Source organism: Zingiber officinale, chromosome 11B (genome assembly GCF_018446385.1).
Source record: "Zingiber officinale cultivar Zhangliang chromosome 11B, Zo_v1.1, whole genome shotgun sequence".
Classification (NCBI taxonomy): domain Eukaryota; kingdom Viridiplantae; phylum Streptophyta; class Magnoliopsida; order Zingiberales; family Zingiberaceae; genus Zingiber; species Zingiber officinale.
In genome coordinates, this window is record NC_056007.1 from 9615978 (window position 1) to 9632023 (window position 16046).

The 16046-nt window shown below is 41.6% G+C and overlaps 2 protein-coding genes across 2 annotated transcripts; both read right to left on the bottom strand.

The window, feature by feature from the left end:
* Nucleotides 1-287: 287 nt before the first annotated feature.
* On the bottom strand, nt 288-3793 carry LOC122035109 (LRR receptor-like serine/threonine-protein kinase RGI3). The gene is made up of 2 exons (XM_042594500.1): nt 904-3793; nt 288-822 (listed from the first exon to the last, which is right to left on the bottom strand). Exons 1-2 carry the CDS (start codon nt 3707-3709, stop codon nt 380-382), a joined length of 3249 nt encoding a protein of 1082 aa, XP_042450434.1. The 5' UTR covers nt 3710-3793; the 3' UTR covers nt 288-379.
* Nucleotides 3794-13224: 9431 nt separating this feature from the next.
* On the bottom strand, nt 13225-13578 carry LOC122033761 (histone H2B.3-like). Its single transcript, XM_042592925.1, has one exon. The coding sequence runs from the start codon at nt 13576-13578 to the stop codon at nt 13225-13227; it is 354 nt and encodes a 117-aa protein (XP_042448859.1).
* Nucleotides 13579-16046: the final 2468 nt, after the last annotated feature.

Genomic DNA, 16046 nt, shown 5'->3' on the forward strand with positions numbered 1-16046 from the left:
TTCGTTTTTCGTTACAGAATGCTTTTGAAATAACTCGGATACCATCCTTTCGAGTAATATATCCAATATCATCGGCCAAAGGGAAAATGCCATGGATGATAGGCCGGCGAGAGTGACCATTCTGATGTTGCCACTTCTCCTTCTACAGAGTTTTAGCCAGGTGATTATCTCTAAATTCTGAATATCTTATCTTCACAATTATTGAGTTCTTTTTGTTTTTCTTCGTCCCATCTTCGTTCTTTGTTCTGTATTAGGTTTAATTTCTGATTCTTCTACGGGAAAGAAAAAGACAAAACCATGCATGGAATTTAGAATCCTACTTAACATGTTCTAGGAATCGAGCAGGATTTGTACAATTACAAGATATATCGACGATCATTCAGCAAGAGTAATCTGACATTCCAAAATAGCAATTCGAAGAAGCTTGCAGATCCGAGTTATGCACCGGAGAAGCAGCTCCGGCGACGCGTGCCGATGGTTCCTTGGGCTCATCGGTGGCCGGGTGCCGGATTTCCGTCAGCATTGCGACCACGTCTTTCATCGTCGGCCGGTCGTCGGCCCGCGGACTGACGCACATGGCAGCGATCGCGAGTGCCTGCTGCATTTCCTGACTCTGGTAGTCCGGCCGGCCGCGCAGCCTCGAGTCGAGCATGTCGGCCGGGTCGCCCTTGCGGCTGAGGTGGTCGCGCACCCACTGAACCAGATGCGTTCCGCCGGGCAGCGCCGCCTCCAGCGGATGCATTCCCGTTAAAACCTCCAGCAACACCACGCCGTAGCTGTAGACGTCGCTCTTCTCTGTTATCCGGTGCATGGAAGCGTACTCTGATCAAGAAGAACCAAATTGAAACAGCAGAAGCTGAAATTGATCGAAATCTCCGGCGGAAAAACAGAGCAGTCATTCACCTGGAGCGATGTATCCGTAGGAGCCGGCGATCTGAGGAGAAGCCATGGAGTCCGACTTGCGTCTTCCATTCAGAACTCTGGCCAAGCCGAAGTCCGCCAGATACGGTTCGAATCTCGATCCCAAAAGCACGTTCATGGCCTTGACGTCGCCGTGCAAAATTGGCGGCGCGCAATCGTGGTGGAGGTAGGCGATGGCATGTGCCAGGCCGAGCGCGATCTCATACCTCGAGTCCCACTCCACCGCCGCCTTCCCGCTCCTGTGAAGCAATCCGCTCAGGCTTCCGTTGGGTAAATAGTCGTAGAATAAGAGCTTGGTGCTCTGGTTCGCCCCCCATCCGAGCAGGCGCACGATGTTCCGGTGCCTTATCGTGCTCAGGGCGGCGATCTCGTTGCGGAACGCTCCGATCTCCGACGACGACCACATCTTCTTGACAGCTAGCGAGTTGCCGTTGGGGATTCCGACCTTGTAGACCACGCCGGAGCTCCCCGTTCCGATCACGTTCGCTGAGGTGAGGCCGCGGACCACTTCCTCCGCCGAGAAGTCGAGCTTTTGGTAGAGAGTTATCTCCAGCGCGTCGGCGGCGTCTCTGTCGGGCGGGATGCGCGCGCGCACGAGCACATAGACGGCTGTCAGCAGCGACACAGCGATTACGCCGAGGAGGACCGACATGGCGAGTTTCAGAGCAGAGATCGAGGCTCCGCCCCGCTGCCGGGCCTCCGCCGTTAGGCCGTCGGCGATGGACAGTCCGCGGTTGCCTTCGAGGTCGGAGAGCGGGAGTTTTCGGAAGAAAGGCGTGTCGGGCAACTCGCCGGAGAAATCGTTATAGGAGGCGTTCAGGGTGACGAGATTCTGGAGCGCGGCGAGAGTGGCGAGGCCGCCGGAGAGAGCGTTGTGGGATATGTCTAGGCAGCCAAGCTTTCCGAGCGCAGAGAATTGAGTCGGAATCTCGCCGGAGAGACGGTTGCAACTAACGTTAAGAGCGATAGCAAGCGCCGAAAGCTCGCCGAGCTCGTCTGGGATCCCGCCGGAGAATGAGTTATCGCCGAGGTCGAGAAGCTGTAGCTTGCTGCACGAACCAAGCTCCGACGGGATCAAACCAGAGAGTTGATTCCTGCCCACATTGAGCTTCGTCAGCTCCGGTAACAACCCAACACTGGGGCTCAATGCTCCAGTGAGCCGGTTGTCGGAGACGTCTATAACTTGTAGGGTCTTCGGAAGGGACTCCGGTAGGCCTCCGGCGAGAGCATTAGAGTGGAGGTCGAGGAACTCGAGGGAATCACAACCAGATATCGCCGTTGGGATCGGACCTCCGAACATATTGTTGCTCATGTCAAGAAATCTAAGGCTCTTCAAATGTGAAATCTCCGGTGGAATTGAGCCGGCGAGCCTGTTTCCGTTCAACCGGAGCCGCAAAAGGTTTGTGCAGTTGCCGATTTCCGGCGGCACTATTCCGGACAATTCATTGGAAAGGAGAAGCAACTTGGTGAGGTTCTGCAACCCAAACAGCTCCTTCGGAATCGGCCCTGTCAAGTTGTTGCGAGACAGATCGACAGCTTGCAAACTCCGGCATTGAGCTAAACTCGCCGGAATGCTCCCCGTCAACCTGTTCTGCCAAGCATAAAACAGAGTGAGGTTCTCCATTCTCGAGAAGTCGACTTCGATCTCACCGGAGAGTTCGTTGTCGTCGAGCTGGAGGTCGGCGAGCGCGGCACAGTTGGAGATCTCCTTGGGTACCGCTCCGGTGAGCTGATTGGTACTCAGCTGAAGCTGCTGGAGATTGATCAACTTCCCGACGCTCCGAGGAATATCTCCGGTGAGAAAGTTCATGGACAGGTCGACGAGGGCTAACCGTGTGCACCGGCCGAGCTCCGACGGGATTGAGCCCGCCAAATTGTTCTGCCACAAGAGCAAGCTCCGAAGGCCGGGGAGGTTGCCGAGCTGTGGAGGAATCGGACCTGACAGCGAATTCTGGTACAGATACAGATCGGTCAGCTCAGTGCAGTTGCCAATCTCTTCCGGCATCGATCCGGCGAGAAAGGAAGTATAGATAGCGATCGTCTGCAGCTTCTTCAGCAGCCCAATTGTGGAAGGAATCTTCCCTGATATGCCGGTTTCAGCCAGACCCAACATGACCAAATTGCTGCAGTTTCCGATCTCCGGCGGGAGCGGGCCTTTGAGGTCCTTGTTCCCGCCGGCCCGGAAAACCTCCAGCTTCAGCAACTCCCCGATGCTCGCAGGGATCTCCCCGCTCAAGAAGTTATCGTAGAGAGTCAAGTACTGGAGCCCGGAGAGGTTCCCGACGCCGACGGGAATGGCACCTCGAAGCGAGTTCGAGTCCAGCGCGAGCGACCGGAGCTTGCTCAGCCTGCACAACTCGGCCGGGATCTCGCCGGTGAGCTGGTTCCCGCTGAGGTCGAGGACGGCGAGCTCGAGGTAGTCCCCGAACTGCGTCGGAATCGTGCCGGTGAGGTTGGCGGCGGAGAGAACCAGCGCGCTGAGCGATGTGAGAAGGTGGAAATTGGAAGGCAAGGGGCCGCGGAGATCGACGGACCTGAAGACGAGACTGACGACCTCCATTTGCGAGTTGCAGGTGACTCCGACCCAGCTGCATGGATTGGGGTCGGAAGGGTTCCAGGACGAGAGCAGGTCGGTGGAGGAGGTGAGCCTCTGCTTCCACGCGAGCAGCGCCTGGCCCTGCTCGTCGACGCAGAGGCAGCAGTGGAAGAAGGAGGTTGCGGCAAGGAGAAGAAGAATTAAAGAGGTGGAAGAGCAGGAGGTGGTGTAGAGGTTCGAAGGCAAGGGCATGTTGTTGGGATTGGAGAGGGGAAGAAGATGAAGGAGGAGTGTGTTGGGATTGGAGAGGGGAGGGGAATCCCATGTTTTTGTTTATAGCATGAAAGCAAGAGATCTGGATCCAAATGAAGATGTCTAGCTTACAAATTTCTATGTCATTTTCCTAGTTCACCCATGGGCGGAGCCACCTTGTTGGCTAGCTTGGGGCCAACCACGATGGAAAGCTTATTTTCTTAAGGAGAAAAGGGAAAAAATTAGAAAAATAGAAGACTAGCTCGGGTGATGTCAGGGTCGACGTCTATACTAGTGACCCACAATCTGATTAGATCACCCGTGTGAGCTGTGCCAGTGCCCATGGGATAAATTCCATAATATGAGCGGCTCCTAACATAGTAGTCTAACCGTCCTAATAGTTCGAGCACTATAGGTATAATGTTGTCTTGTATGAAAATCAAACCCTAGATACAAAGGTAAATCATCGCGAGGGGGGGGGGGGTGATGTAAAAAAGATAATTATGTTCCCCTCGTACACCTCTCCATTGCTCTTCCTAAAACCTTGTGGAAGGGGAAAAATAAATCATGATATCAAACGATCTCCCAGTGAGAGGAACTAATTCCCTAAGGAAAAGAACCATAAGATATTCAGACTTTGCTCGTATAATATAATTCTACCCTCGAATACCAACTCGACTACACTCGTGGAAATTGATGATGATGTACTTTGATGATAAAAAAGTAAAACTGTCACCTTGGTGGCCCCTTCAGAGTGGCCCCCACTGCTAGTAAGGGAGGTACATTACGAGTGACTTCGTCTATTGATAACACGCATGCAAAGAAGGATTGAGGCAACTAGCGAAGTATTCTGTACCTATTAGGAATCGACGTAGATTTATTGGTTGCCTGATGGTGATGTACTTTTGTAACAACGATGATTACACTAAACTTAAACACCTTTTACGGTCCTTCTCAGATTATGTGCGAATGGTGATGTACTTTTTTTAGCTGGCATAATGTATCAAGACTTTGGTTCAATTACTCCTATGGGTAATTGGTTCGACCCCATGAAAATTTTTCACTGACCACTTAGGTAACTGATATTGATATATTTGATGGTAAAAGATGATTCATTTGCCCTTAGTATTTCTGTCAGTCCATTTCTATACTGATATGGAAGTGATAAATTAAGAATATTTACTAATCATAAATAATTAAATAGCCAAAAAAATAGACATATAGCAACTGGTTTGGATTTAATCCTAATCTCATGACAATATTATCATGTATTACTTAACCGTCCGTACCAAGAGCACTAATTGATGGTGATGTACTTGAATGTGAGGGAGAGGGAGGGAGACAGATAGGCCATGGCTTTGTTCATGGAGGGTAAGGGACAATGACTTAGGCAAGACAGTACTCATCCCTTGAGCTTAAAGGGTCTTTTATTTTGTATTTTGGATTAATAGATAAATGATTTTAATAAAAACGAAAATTGTCTCTCTTCTGCAAATTTGAATACTTGAATTATTAAAAAAAAACTTTTCTGATTGACTTTTTAAAACTTGTTTTCATCCCTGAAGATGGAAGGGCAAAAATCAAAATAGTAGCTTAGTTGCTACATAATTAATAATTTATCAAAATTATTTAATTTAATATCTTTTCAGCGCGGTCAAAAACATATAATAATATTATAGCAATCTTCTACAACAATGTAGAAGCCATTTAAATGATTATTACAATGTTGTAGTAGTCGATTAATAGATGCAACAGAATGACACTGATTTTAACCATTTTGAAATAATTTTGTTTAAATTTCAATATTTTTTTTTTTGACTAAGTTAATTTAATTTTACATATTATAGCTGCTGCAATAAATAATAATGTTTGAATAAGAATAATTTTAGTCCCTACGGACTAATGTAGATGGTTCATATGGAGTATTATCACAGATAAAATGAAATTTCTAACGGATATAAAATATCTTAATTTTTTGTTTCACCCCTCTTTGCATGTACTATCTTTTGCTAGATAAATTCAGGAAGTGAGAGGCTATTTTAGAGAGGCCGCCAAGGTGATGGTTCTACCATTTTACTATAAAATAAAGATATTTTCAATAAATAAAATATGCTAATAATTAGGAATGTCTTTTTAATTCCAAATTCAAACTTCTTAGCAGTGTCTTTGTTCTAACATGAGCCAGCTCATAAAGGTGTCTTTTGCTCTAGTTCACAGCAAAGAAAACTCAATAACTTAAGACTCCAGATTATTTTAACTTGAAAGTGTCAGGATGTTGATTAGTTTAGTGCCCCATAGTCACAGAAGAAGTGTAAATGCCCTCACATGTTAGAGAAAGACAAGTTTTGGGGACAGATTAGTTGGCAAAACAAGGGGTTTAATGTTTCTCTAATCAATATGCAAAGCATTATGAGGGAGAATGACTAAGACAGTATATTACCCGTAGTTAAATTTTATAATGTTTAAATTTATTTGATAAGATAATCGAGTTTAAAATGAATTAAATCATTAAAATAATTATTCAAGCTTTGTTTGATTTTTTTTTTTTGAGCTTGAGTTTGGTTTAAGCGTAGCTTGAGATTGATTTATCTAGATGTTATCAAGCTTTTAATTCAAATTTATTTGAAATTTTTATATTTTAAATTTTTTGATTGATTATTAAATTTGATAGTACAAATTTATTTGTTAGTTTTAAGAATTTATTTATTTATCGAGAATATTGATAAGAAATTTATTGATAAATATAATTCGTAAAATTTGTATACAGATATTGTTCATGAATATTATTCATGAATATTATTAACGAATTAAATTCATATGTGTTCAAATTTATTTGTTTAGTTTAACTAGTTGTTCATTTAATTAATCTTATGTGCATTGAATGAATATAAATAAATTTTTATTAATTTAAATACTAAATTTATTCATGAATGTTTTCATTTACATTATAAGAATGACCGATAGGAGTTAACTTGGGTGAAATGCATGTTCAGTGCTTTAAAATTGGACAACTCGGGCTAATTCAGCCAATAAACCTTGAATCGGAGGCGCGGGGCTAACCTATTTGATCCCAGGAACACTTTCTACTACTTAGGAGCTTAGAACCTCCTCTTCTTGAAAATTTATTCTACTTTCTGAATTCTCTCAGGGCAAAGTAGATCTTGGATGATTAAATTATGAGGAAGAGCACATGCTTAGCTCTTCATGTGACATGCACTTTGTGATAAAGTAATTGAAGCAAGATTTGAAATAAAATTATGCTTGTAGAACTCAAAGATGGGAAAATAACGATTTTCATAGAATTCTAAATTTCTAGTTAGGGTTTAGTCTTTGGTGTTAAAAAGTGAAGTTGTTACCTTAGCAGTTGTTTCAAGACAATTCCTTATTCTTTGGAAGGAGTAAATCATGAGATTTATTTAGCCTTAGCTATCTGTCGAACATTGAATCATGACCAACCTGACAATCGATTGATCTTCTAGTAATCGACTCGGCAACTCAAGAACTATTGAATTTCAGTGACTATTTTTAACATTCTAATGAATTTTTTTGATAGATTGAAGATCATTTTAAAGTGTTTGTTGGAAGCTTTGTCTATAAGCTTTTAGAAGAGGCTTATGGTGGAAGATTGATTTCTCATCATCAATGACCGTCTAAATTCATTGAAGTAATTGAAAAGCTTTATTCCTTAAATTTTTAGTAGCTTATTCTCTCCTTAAATTAATTTTAGATCTTTAGAAGAAGAGGAGCTATTGTACAATGGTCAAATTGTTGTCTTATAACTTTATGATCATGATTCGAGTCTGAAAATGATCTTTTGTAATAATATAATAGATTTAATATATTAGTTGAGTTAAAAAAATTATTTAATATCGGATAGGATAGTAATTATCCTGCAGACTAATGAGAAAGAGGAATTGAGGACAACACAAGAATAAGACTTAAGAAAACAAAGAGAACTATTGTTTGTAAAAAAAAAAAATGTTAATAATCGCATATTAATCCTCAAATAGTTAAACATGTGCTTATATATGCTCTAAACCCTAAGGCTTAAAACTGAAAGAAATCTAATATATACGTTGGATCGTGAAAGTTGATAGAAAGGGGGGCGGGGTGAATATCAATTGAAAATTTTGTAGCGAGTACGTAGCGGAAAAGAAAGAAAACAATGCTAACAAGAATCAATTTACTTGGTTCGGAGCCTTGGTCGACTCCTACTCCAAGGCTCACACTCGTCGAGTGCTTTCGTTAGACAATCACTAATAATTCACAAAAATATTACAAATGAAAGTACAATAACTTTTAAAAAGAAAATACCGACAACAATAAAGGAAAGAAAAATCAACACGTTGTCGGAGAAGCTTCGCAGCATTGCAGGAGCACACCGCAGTAAAGCAGATGTCATTGTTGTTCTTTTCTTCAGGACTCACCCTCCTTATATAGGAGGCTCCGGGCGCCCGGATTCCTTCCGGGCACTTGGACTGTGACGTCGTTGGACCAATCAGCGCGCTTCAAGTTGTCGGGGATAGAATTTACCTTCCAGGCGTCCGAACCAGTTATGGACGCCCGGACCAACTCCGGGCACCCGGATCCCTTCCGAGCGCCCTGACTACCTTTCTCCAGAAAGTCCTTCTTTTGCAAGAAAGAGTTAGCCTGAGGTAAAATAATAGTTAAATTACCCTGCAAAACAGAAATTAGCATAATATAATAGAAGAATAGTAATTAGATTTCGTCTCACCGAGACCAGAATCTAATCAAGATCTCAACTTAGAGTTTCGAAATAGTTCTAAGTTGGATCAGTGCCTAAGTTCCCTAACCGGGAACGTATCCTCACCAAGTCACTCCCCTCGAGTGACTTACCTTAACTTACCTGCCAGACGTCCGGTCAGCATGTCTACCCGTCTGGACTTCGTGCCAGCTATCAGGTCAGCCCGTCGACCTAGCTGGACTTCGTGCTAAACATCCGGTCAGCCCGTCGACCAGTTTGGGCTTCATGCCAACTATCAGGTCAACTCGTTGACCTAGCTGGACTTCGTGCCAGACATCCGGTCAGTCCGTCGACCAGTCTAGGCTTCTCCTGCATACTTAGTTAAAGTGTTAGATCACAATGAAAGTAACTTAATCTACTTTGTCATTCATCAAAACCTGAATTAGACCGTTAGTGTTAACCACACCAATAATATATACCTCAATTGCTATTGATAAAAAAGGAAAAAAATCCTATTAGAAAAAAAAATTATAACAGAAATAAATTATCAAAACAAGATGCTTATATAAACATTTCCTAACCTATAAATACTAAAAATATCATGAAAATTACTAAAAATAATAAAGAATATATTCATGGACTCAGAAAAGGGCCTAAACGGTATTTTTTTAGGCCTGAAACTAGATAGTTATGAGTTTCTCGTACCCTAAATAAGTATTGATTTATTTAAACGAACATAGATTCAAATGAAAGAGGTATTAACTTATTATTACCCTAATTCATCCCATTTACCCGCTCAATGATTTGAATATATTTTTTTAATAATCCAGGTATCCAGATATTATTATCCAATTAATGTTGGAAGAAACAATCTGCTGTCGAAGATTTATGGGGTATTAGCTGAATTTAAACTACACTGAATTAAATTCAACTTACAGTCGAAATGATCTGAGCGGATAATCTCAGGCTGCCAGCAGGGGCTGATTTCTACTAATTGCTGAGTGTAGACCGAGCTTCGAGTCCGAGCGGCAAAGTCCGAGCGGACTTAATGGTCGGGTGGGCAAGCAGTAGATTGGCCAACCAGGCAGTAAGGTCGAGCAAGTTCGGTCAGACAGAGAGAGAGAGCAGAGGTCGGTCTGGCAAGAAGACAGGCCGAGCAAACAGGCCGAACAAGAGGTCGGTAGGGTGAAGCAGACAGGTCGAGCGAGAGGTTGGTTGGGCAAGAAAACAGGCTGAGTAGACAGGCCGAGCAGTCAAAGAGGTCGATCGGGCGAAGTAGAAATGCAATCCGAGCGAGAAGTGACGGTCGGTCAAGCTGAGTCGGCCGGGCAAAGTTGTCGAGTGGGCGAATGAAGAGGCTGACCAGGCAAGGGACCGATCAGGAGAAGTAGACAAGCCGAGCGACTAAAGGAGCAGAGGAGCCCGAGCGAGCGAACAACCTCCCGAGCGAGAAAAAGGACCGAGGCTTGCGAGAATCGCAGTTTCCTTGAAACAGATTCGCCCACCTCCGGCTGTGCTTCGAGGCTCACTAGGGTCGTCTGTTTCCCAATTCCCACCAAGCACTGGTGATAGCGAACTGAGTGACACCCGATTGCTATCACAGACATTCTCCCGAGCAGGAGTTGCATGACAGAGGAGAAGGGAATGAAGGCTTGTGATCGCAGTCTCCTTATAATAGGAGCTCAGATCAACAACAATGTTAATGGTCGATCAATAAGAGAGAGCTTCTCTCCATGCATTTGTTTATATCCTTAATGCATATGAATCAATATAAACCAATCAATATACCATGAAACTCCTAATGTGAAACTAAAATTTCATTCACAATGAAAGTTCTATCATCTTCTATCTCTTCATCATTCACACATATTCAATAATTAATTCAGGAGATAATTGACCCAATCTGATGGAAATTTCTTATCAACCATCAATGTAAATTGAAAAGTATAGATTAACAACAATTATCACAAATTTTGAACTCACTAAGTATAACATGCTCTATGTGAGAATTAAACTTTTGTGGCCTAAAATGTCTGTCTCGTATCCTACCATCGCATTCTAGTCCGGGCGCTTGTACAATTTTCATGTTACCATAGGTCAAGATCCACAAATGATGACACCAATCAATTTTATGTCACTTTGAGCCGTCTATATCCTTGCATTTGGAGCCACTTGCTCATCCATCTACTCTTCCCTTTAATTATGATGTTATATACTTGTTTTTATTAGCACTCAAAATATAGTAAAATAAAGTTTAAAAAATCATCCATTATTTTCATTATAATTAAGAAGATAATCCCATTTTAAAAACTATATTAAAAAGGTCTACATTTTTATTTTAAAAATATCTTTATTACTCAAATTTTGCAGTAGCTTTATTATTACAGTTACTTTTGCTAAACCTATTCTTTCAAAATATCTTTATTTTAAAAATATTTTTATTATTACAGTAGCTTTTACTAAACATATTCTTTCAAATTACTAAATAATTATAGCTAAAATAATTTTAATATTAATTAAAACTATTTAAGCACTAAAAAAAAGTCCTCATTTACCATGAAATTTTTGACAAATATTTTAGAAAAATTTGTCGCTCACATTCAACAATATGATCATGTATCATATTGTTGTCTATGCATGAGGTGTTGTCATAATGAGGTCTGGTATTTCAATCTCAGTAAAGCCGAGGTAAATACCTCCCTTTTGTGCTAGTCACTATTCCAAAGGCTAGTAGCCGTCCGTGATTTACCTCCTCTGTGTTGACCTTGGGACAGATTGACGGGGACGCTGGGGACAAACGTATTCGCCTTCTGCCACAATGTATCATATTGTTGCAAGCTTAGAAGAGCTGAGTATTAGGCTACGTTTGGTTGGGTGTAATGTAATCGAGCTTGTAATGTAATCAAATTTGTAATGTAATGTAATGTAATCTTGATTACATTACTACGTTTGGTAATATAATGTATGTAATCTTTGATTACAAAGGTGATTACATTCTTTTGTTTGGTATCCACTATTTTTTATAAGGAATGTAATTCATACTATTATAAAATGACAAAAATATCCTGCGACTTCTACCGATGGGTCGCCGCACCTCTGTCAGAGTTTGTGTCCGGTGACCGATGACGGTCGGCCGGCGATGACCGACGATCGACGACCGATGACCGACGACGACAACGGCGGTCGGCGACGACAACGGCGGTCGGCGATGGCCGGCGATTGGCGGTGGCGACGGCATCGACCGACGACTGGCGGCGACGGCGGCCGGCGGCCGGCTGCGGTGGCGGCCAGCGATCGAATGCGGCAGCGACCGACGACCGACAACAGCGACGGCGGTCGGCGACCGGTGATCGACGACGGCGGCGACGGCCGGCGACCGATGACCGGTGGCAACGGCGACGACCGACGACCGGTGACCGGCGGCGGCGGGCGGCGGCCGACGAGCGGTCGACTTACTATGGGTATATTCAGCATTCAAATTGTGGTTAAACAGTGACCTCGTAATGTAATCGGATTACATAGTATTTACTTTGTAATTCAGATTACAAAACTTCACTACCTTTTATAATCGAGATTACATTACATTACAGATTTAAAGTTAAAACAAATAAAATAATCATCCTTGTAATGTAATCCTAATTATATTACAAGGTAGATTACACCCTACCAAATGTGACCTCAGTGTTATTAAAAACTCTGTTGCTCACATTCAACAATATGATCATCTATCAAATGGATTCAAAATAGTCACAAATATTGATTAATGATAATTTTATATGATATCAAAAATTCCTATCTAAAATATGGATATCAACAACACGTTTTTGAAAAACCTAATACAGTTGATTCAAAATCAGTTGCATCCTTTACATCAGTTGATGATATATTAATCTACCAAAACAGCAAATCGAAAGGACAGTCAACCATGGTTACTGATGTCGAGGTAGTATGTTACATACGCATTAATCTACCATCAAAAAAGGGAAAACAAATAATAAGTGCAACATCACTAAAAACTAAAAACTGTTGGTTCGATTAAAATTTCATATTAGAAAGATTTAATAAGATCATAAGTTTAAAAGAACGTAGGATATTTATTGACATGAAATTTTTTAGAGAGAGTTTAAAAGTAAAGTCATGAGGATGTAGGTCAAAAGTGGACAATATCATATTATTATGGAGATATATAAACATCCTTTTGCACAATAAATAGTATTGGCCATGTGTGGTGACCTTGAATGAAGTTGAGGGTAAGCTCGAAACAGATCAAGCTGATCAGACGCTTGTGGAGAGCTCGGAGTAAGTCAGAGTGAGCAAATGCTCATGGGGAGATCTGAAATAGGTCAAAGTAATCAAATATTCACAGGGGAGACCTAGAACAGGTCAAGGTGACCGGATGCTCACGGAGAAGCCTGAAACAGGTCATAAGTGACCAAATGCTCGTGGGAAAGCCAGAAACAGGTCTGGGTAACCAGATACTCACGGAGAGACCTGAAACTGGTCAGGGTGATCGAATATTTACTGGGAGGCGAGTAGGTCAGGATGACCGGATGCTCGCAAGGAGACCCGGAGTAGGTCAATGTGACTGGATGCGGATGCTTACGGAGAGGCCCGGCCCAGAGAAAGTCAGGATGACTAGATGCTGTCGGGAGACCCAGACCATGAGAGTAATTATGATCTTTCGTTTAAAGAGAGAATTATTAAGGTAGGATAATATCATATCATTATGAAGATATGTAAACATCCTTTGCCCAACAAAAATCCTAAAATTTGAGCTCCATCAAGGATCCATGCATCGAAAGGCTTTGGTTTAGCAGCTGGTAAATTTGATCATGGCTTTGGTGGCCTCCAAGACCCCATGCTTGGCGAGCTCCTTGGGGAGAACGAGGCGAATAGAGGTCTGGATCTCGTGTGATGTGATGGTGGACTTCTTGTTGTAGCAAGCAAGGTAGGAGGCCTCCTGTACAAGTTTCTCGATTATGGCGTTGATGAAGGAGTTTATCATCGACATGGCCTTGCTGAAGATGCCGATATCCTGGTGTGCCTGCTTGAGTACCTTGAGTATCCATATCTTGTAGGTCCCTGAGCCCTTCTTCTTGGCATTCCTTTTCTCATCTCCGGTGGCAACATCATCTGATGCGGTGATAAAGAGGAATCCCACCATACTGCCACAGTAGAGGTCAATGAAGGTCAGAATCAAGGCGATCAACTCTCCACTATAGCTCGCCGATCGGGCAAGTGGTTCCAACGACCGAGATACGAAGAGGCCTGACCTGACGGCATCACTGGCTTAGTTACTAGCACCCGACACTCAACATAGGAATGAACGCCAAGTGTCTGCAGAAGCAGGCCGAGCGACTACCCCGCTCAGCCTCACATCAATATCAGAACAACGGAGTAGAGATATGGCCGAGTAGCCATACAACGGCACTACAGATGAGCAACTATCCCACTCGGCCAAGTAATGGATTCATCATCCGGACGACGCTCTAGTCGAGCGGCTATCTCGCTCGACCCAGCAATGGGCGACGCTACAAAGGACTCGCAGTCAAACGGCCATTCCGCTCGGCCAAGCCACAGGTACGGTAGGATATCCTTCGATATCCTTTTGAGAGTTAGTGCCACTGACGGGCGGCATGATCAAACAGAAGATCGTACAGCGGACGCTTCTATCGTCATGTCAGAGATATGCTTGGCTCGTTAAGGTATCGTGTCAGAGACAGTTTTCTGACACATCTTTTCATGGAAATCGTGAAGGAGCGTGCACGCGTTGGGAAGCGTGCACGCGCGCTACAGGAGCCCTATATAAAAGGGAGGTCCAAGCTTCAGTGGAGGTATGCGAGAATCCACTGTTGTTGCTACTGTTCGTTACTTTGCTTTGCTTCCACATATCGACGTTGACTAACTTGAGTGTTGGAGGGCCAACGTCGGGGACCCCTTCCCTGGCTCGGCACTGACGTAGTCGTGATTGAAGGGCCATGCGGAGTCAATACACGATCAGCCGGAGTGCTATACCCCCAACTTCCGTTGCCTCGACTATCGGACAGGATCACCATCCTTGGAGGGGAGGTGCTTGCTGACATTGGGCTTGTTCGCCACTGGGGTTTTTTTGAAAATGATAAATTTTGAATTCATTGTAAATTTTACAATAAATTTCTAAATTCATGGAAAAAATTACCATGAAAGTTTATTTCATTGTAAATTTTACGATGAATTTAAGTTTTGTAGGAAATTTTGCGATAAATTTTAAATTCGTTGTAACTTTTATGACGAATTTCCAAATGCATGGCAAATTTTCCATGAATATTTATTTCGTTGTAAATTTTACCACTAAATGTTTTTATTCATCACTAATTTACAATGAATTATGTGATTTTTTGCTAATTTTTTAATACATTTTTTTTAATTTCATTATTAATTAGTGACGATTTCTTTCTTTTTTTTTTCTTTTTCTTTTTTATAGCTAGTTTTGTTACGAATTTGCGATGATTGTTTTCATCACTAAATTCATATTTTTTAGTGAAATTTAATTAAAAACTATCTAAATATTATTGAAATAATTTTAAATAAAAAATTGTTAGAATTAGAATTGTTTAATTTTAATCAAAATTACTATAATAATCAAATTTTATTTAATTAGATGGGGTTGATTACATGGATCTTTCTATGTTATTGAGTTATAGCCCCTTTATATCATCATCTATACTTAAATAAATTTTATTTTATTTTATTATTGTTAACTAAATCTTTTTTGTTCTTACGCTTTTCTATTTGATTTGAATATTTATCATAATTTAACATCGTCTAATTCAAATATTTATTAGTCGTGTAAATATATGTTTATACTATCTTAAATGTGTCTATCAAACTTTTTCCTAAATACAACCTCGACTTTCTCTCTAATATTTTCATTCTTATTCTATCCATCCTCTTATATTTGTATATCTATTTTAATATCCTCATTTCTACCCCTTCACAATTTTTATCTTTTTGATGTATTTTTAAAATGAAGTGTCCTAATTTAATTTTCAAGCTTGAGACCAAATGAATATTGATCTATCAACTTTTTGGCCCAGGCCTTCTTCTAGGCACACTGCCACTGTCTGTTCTTTCCTGTGAACTTTGCTTAAAGTTAGCAACATTGTTCAGCACTGTCTATGAATCTAATTAGGCACTCATGTTCATCTTTAATCCTTTCTTTTCCAGTAGTAAAATATTATACAACATAATTAAGGTTGCTTTGTCTCCACCACCATGCAAAGTTGAAGCATGGCAGTATATTCAATTGCCTTCCCTGATTTTAAGGGCTCTGTCACAAAGCCATAGGAAAAGGAGAGTAAATGGTCAATTAGTGGGGTGAAAAGATTTATAGATTAATGGAGAAAGGTTTGGAAGAATGTTCTTTCAATTCCCTGAGTTAAGAACTTTGCTTTTGTGCTTTTAATGGTGACATGGTGACTATTTTTTTTCCTTTTATAATCTAGGTATCAGGGTTTTGCTCAACTAATCTTAGAAATTTTTTTTTTTTCTGATTCACTTATCAGATAAATTTAGAGTATAATTTATGCACACTTAAAAGTTGATCTCAAAGATATTCTTTCAATTCCCTTGAAGACTGTTAATTTTTCTTTG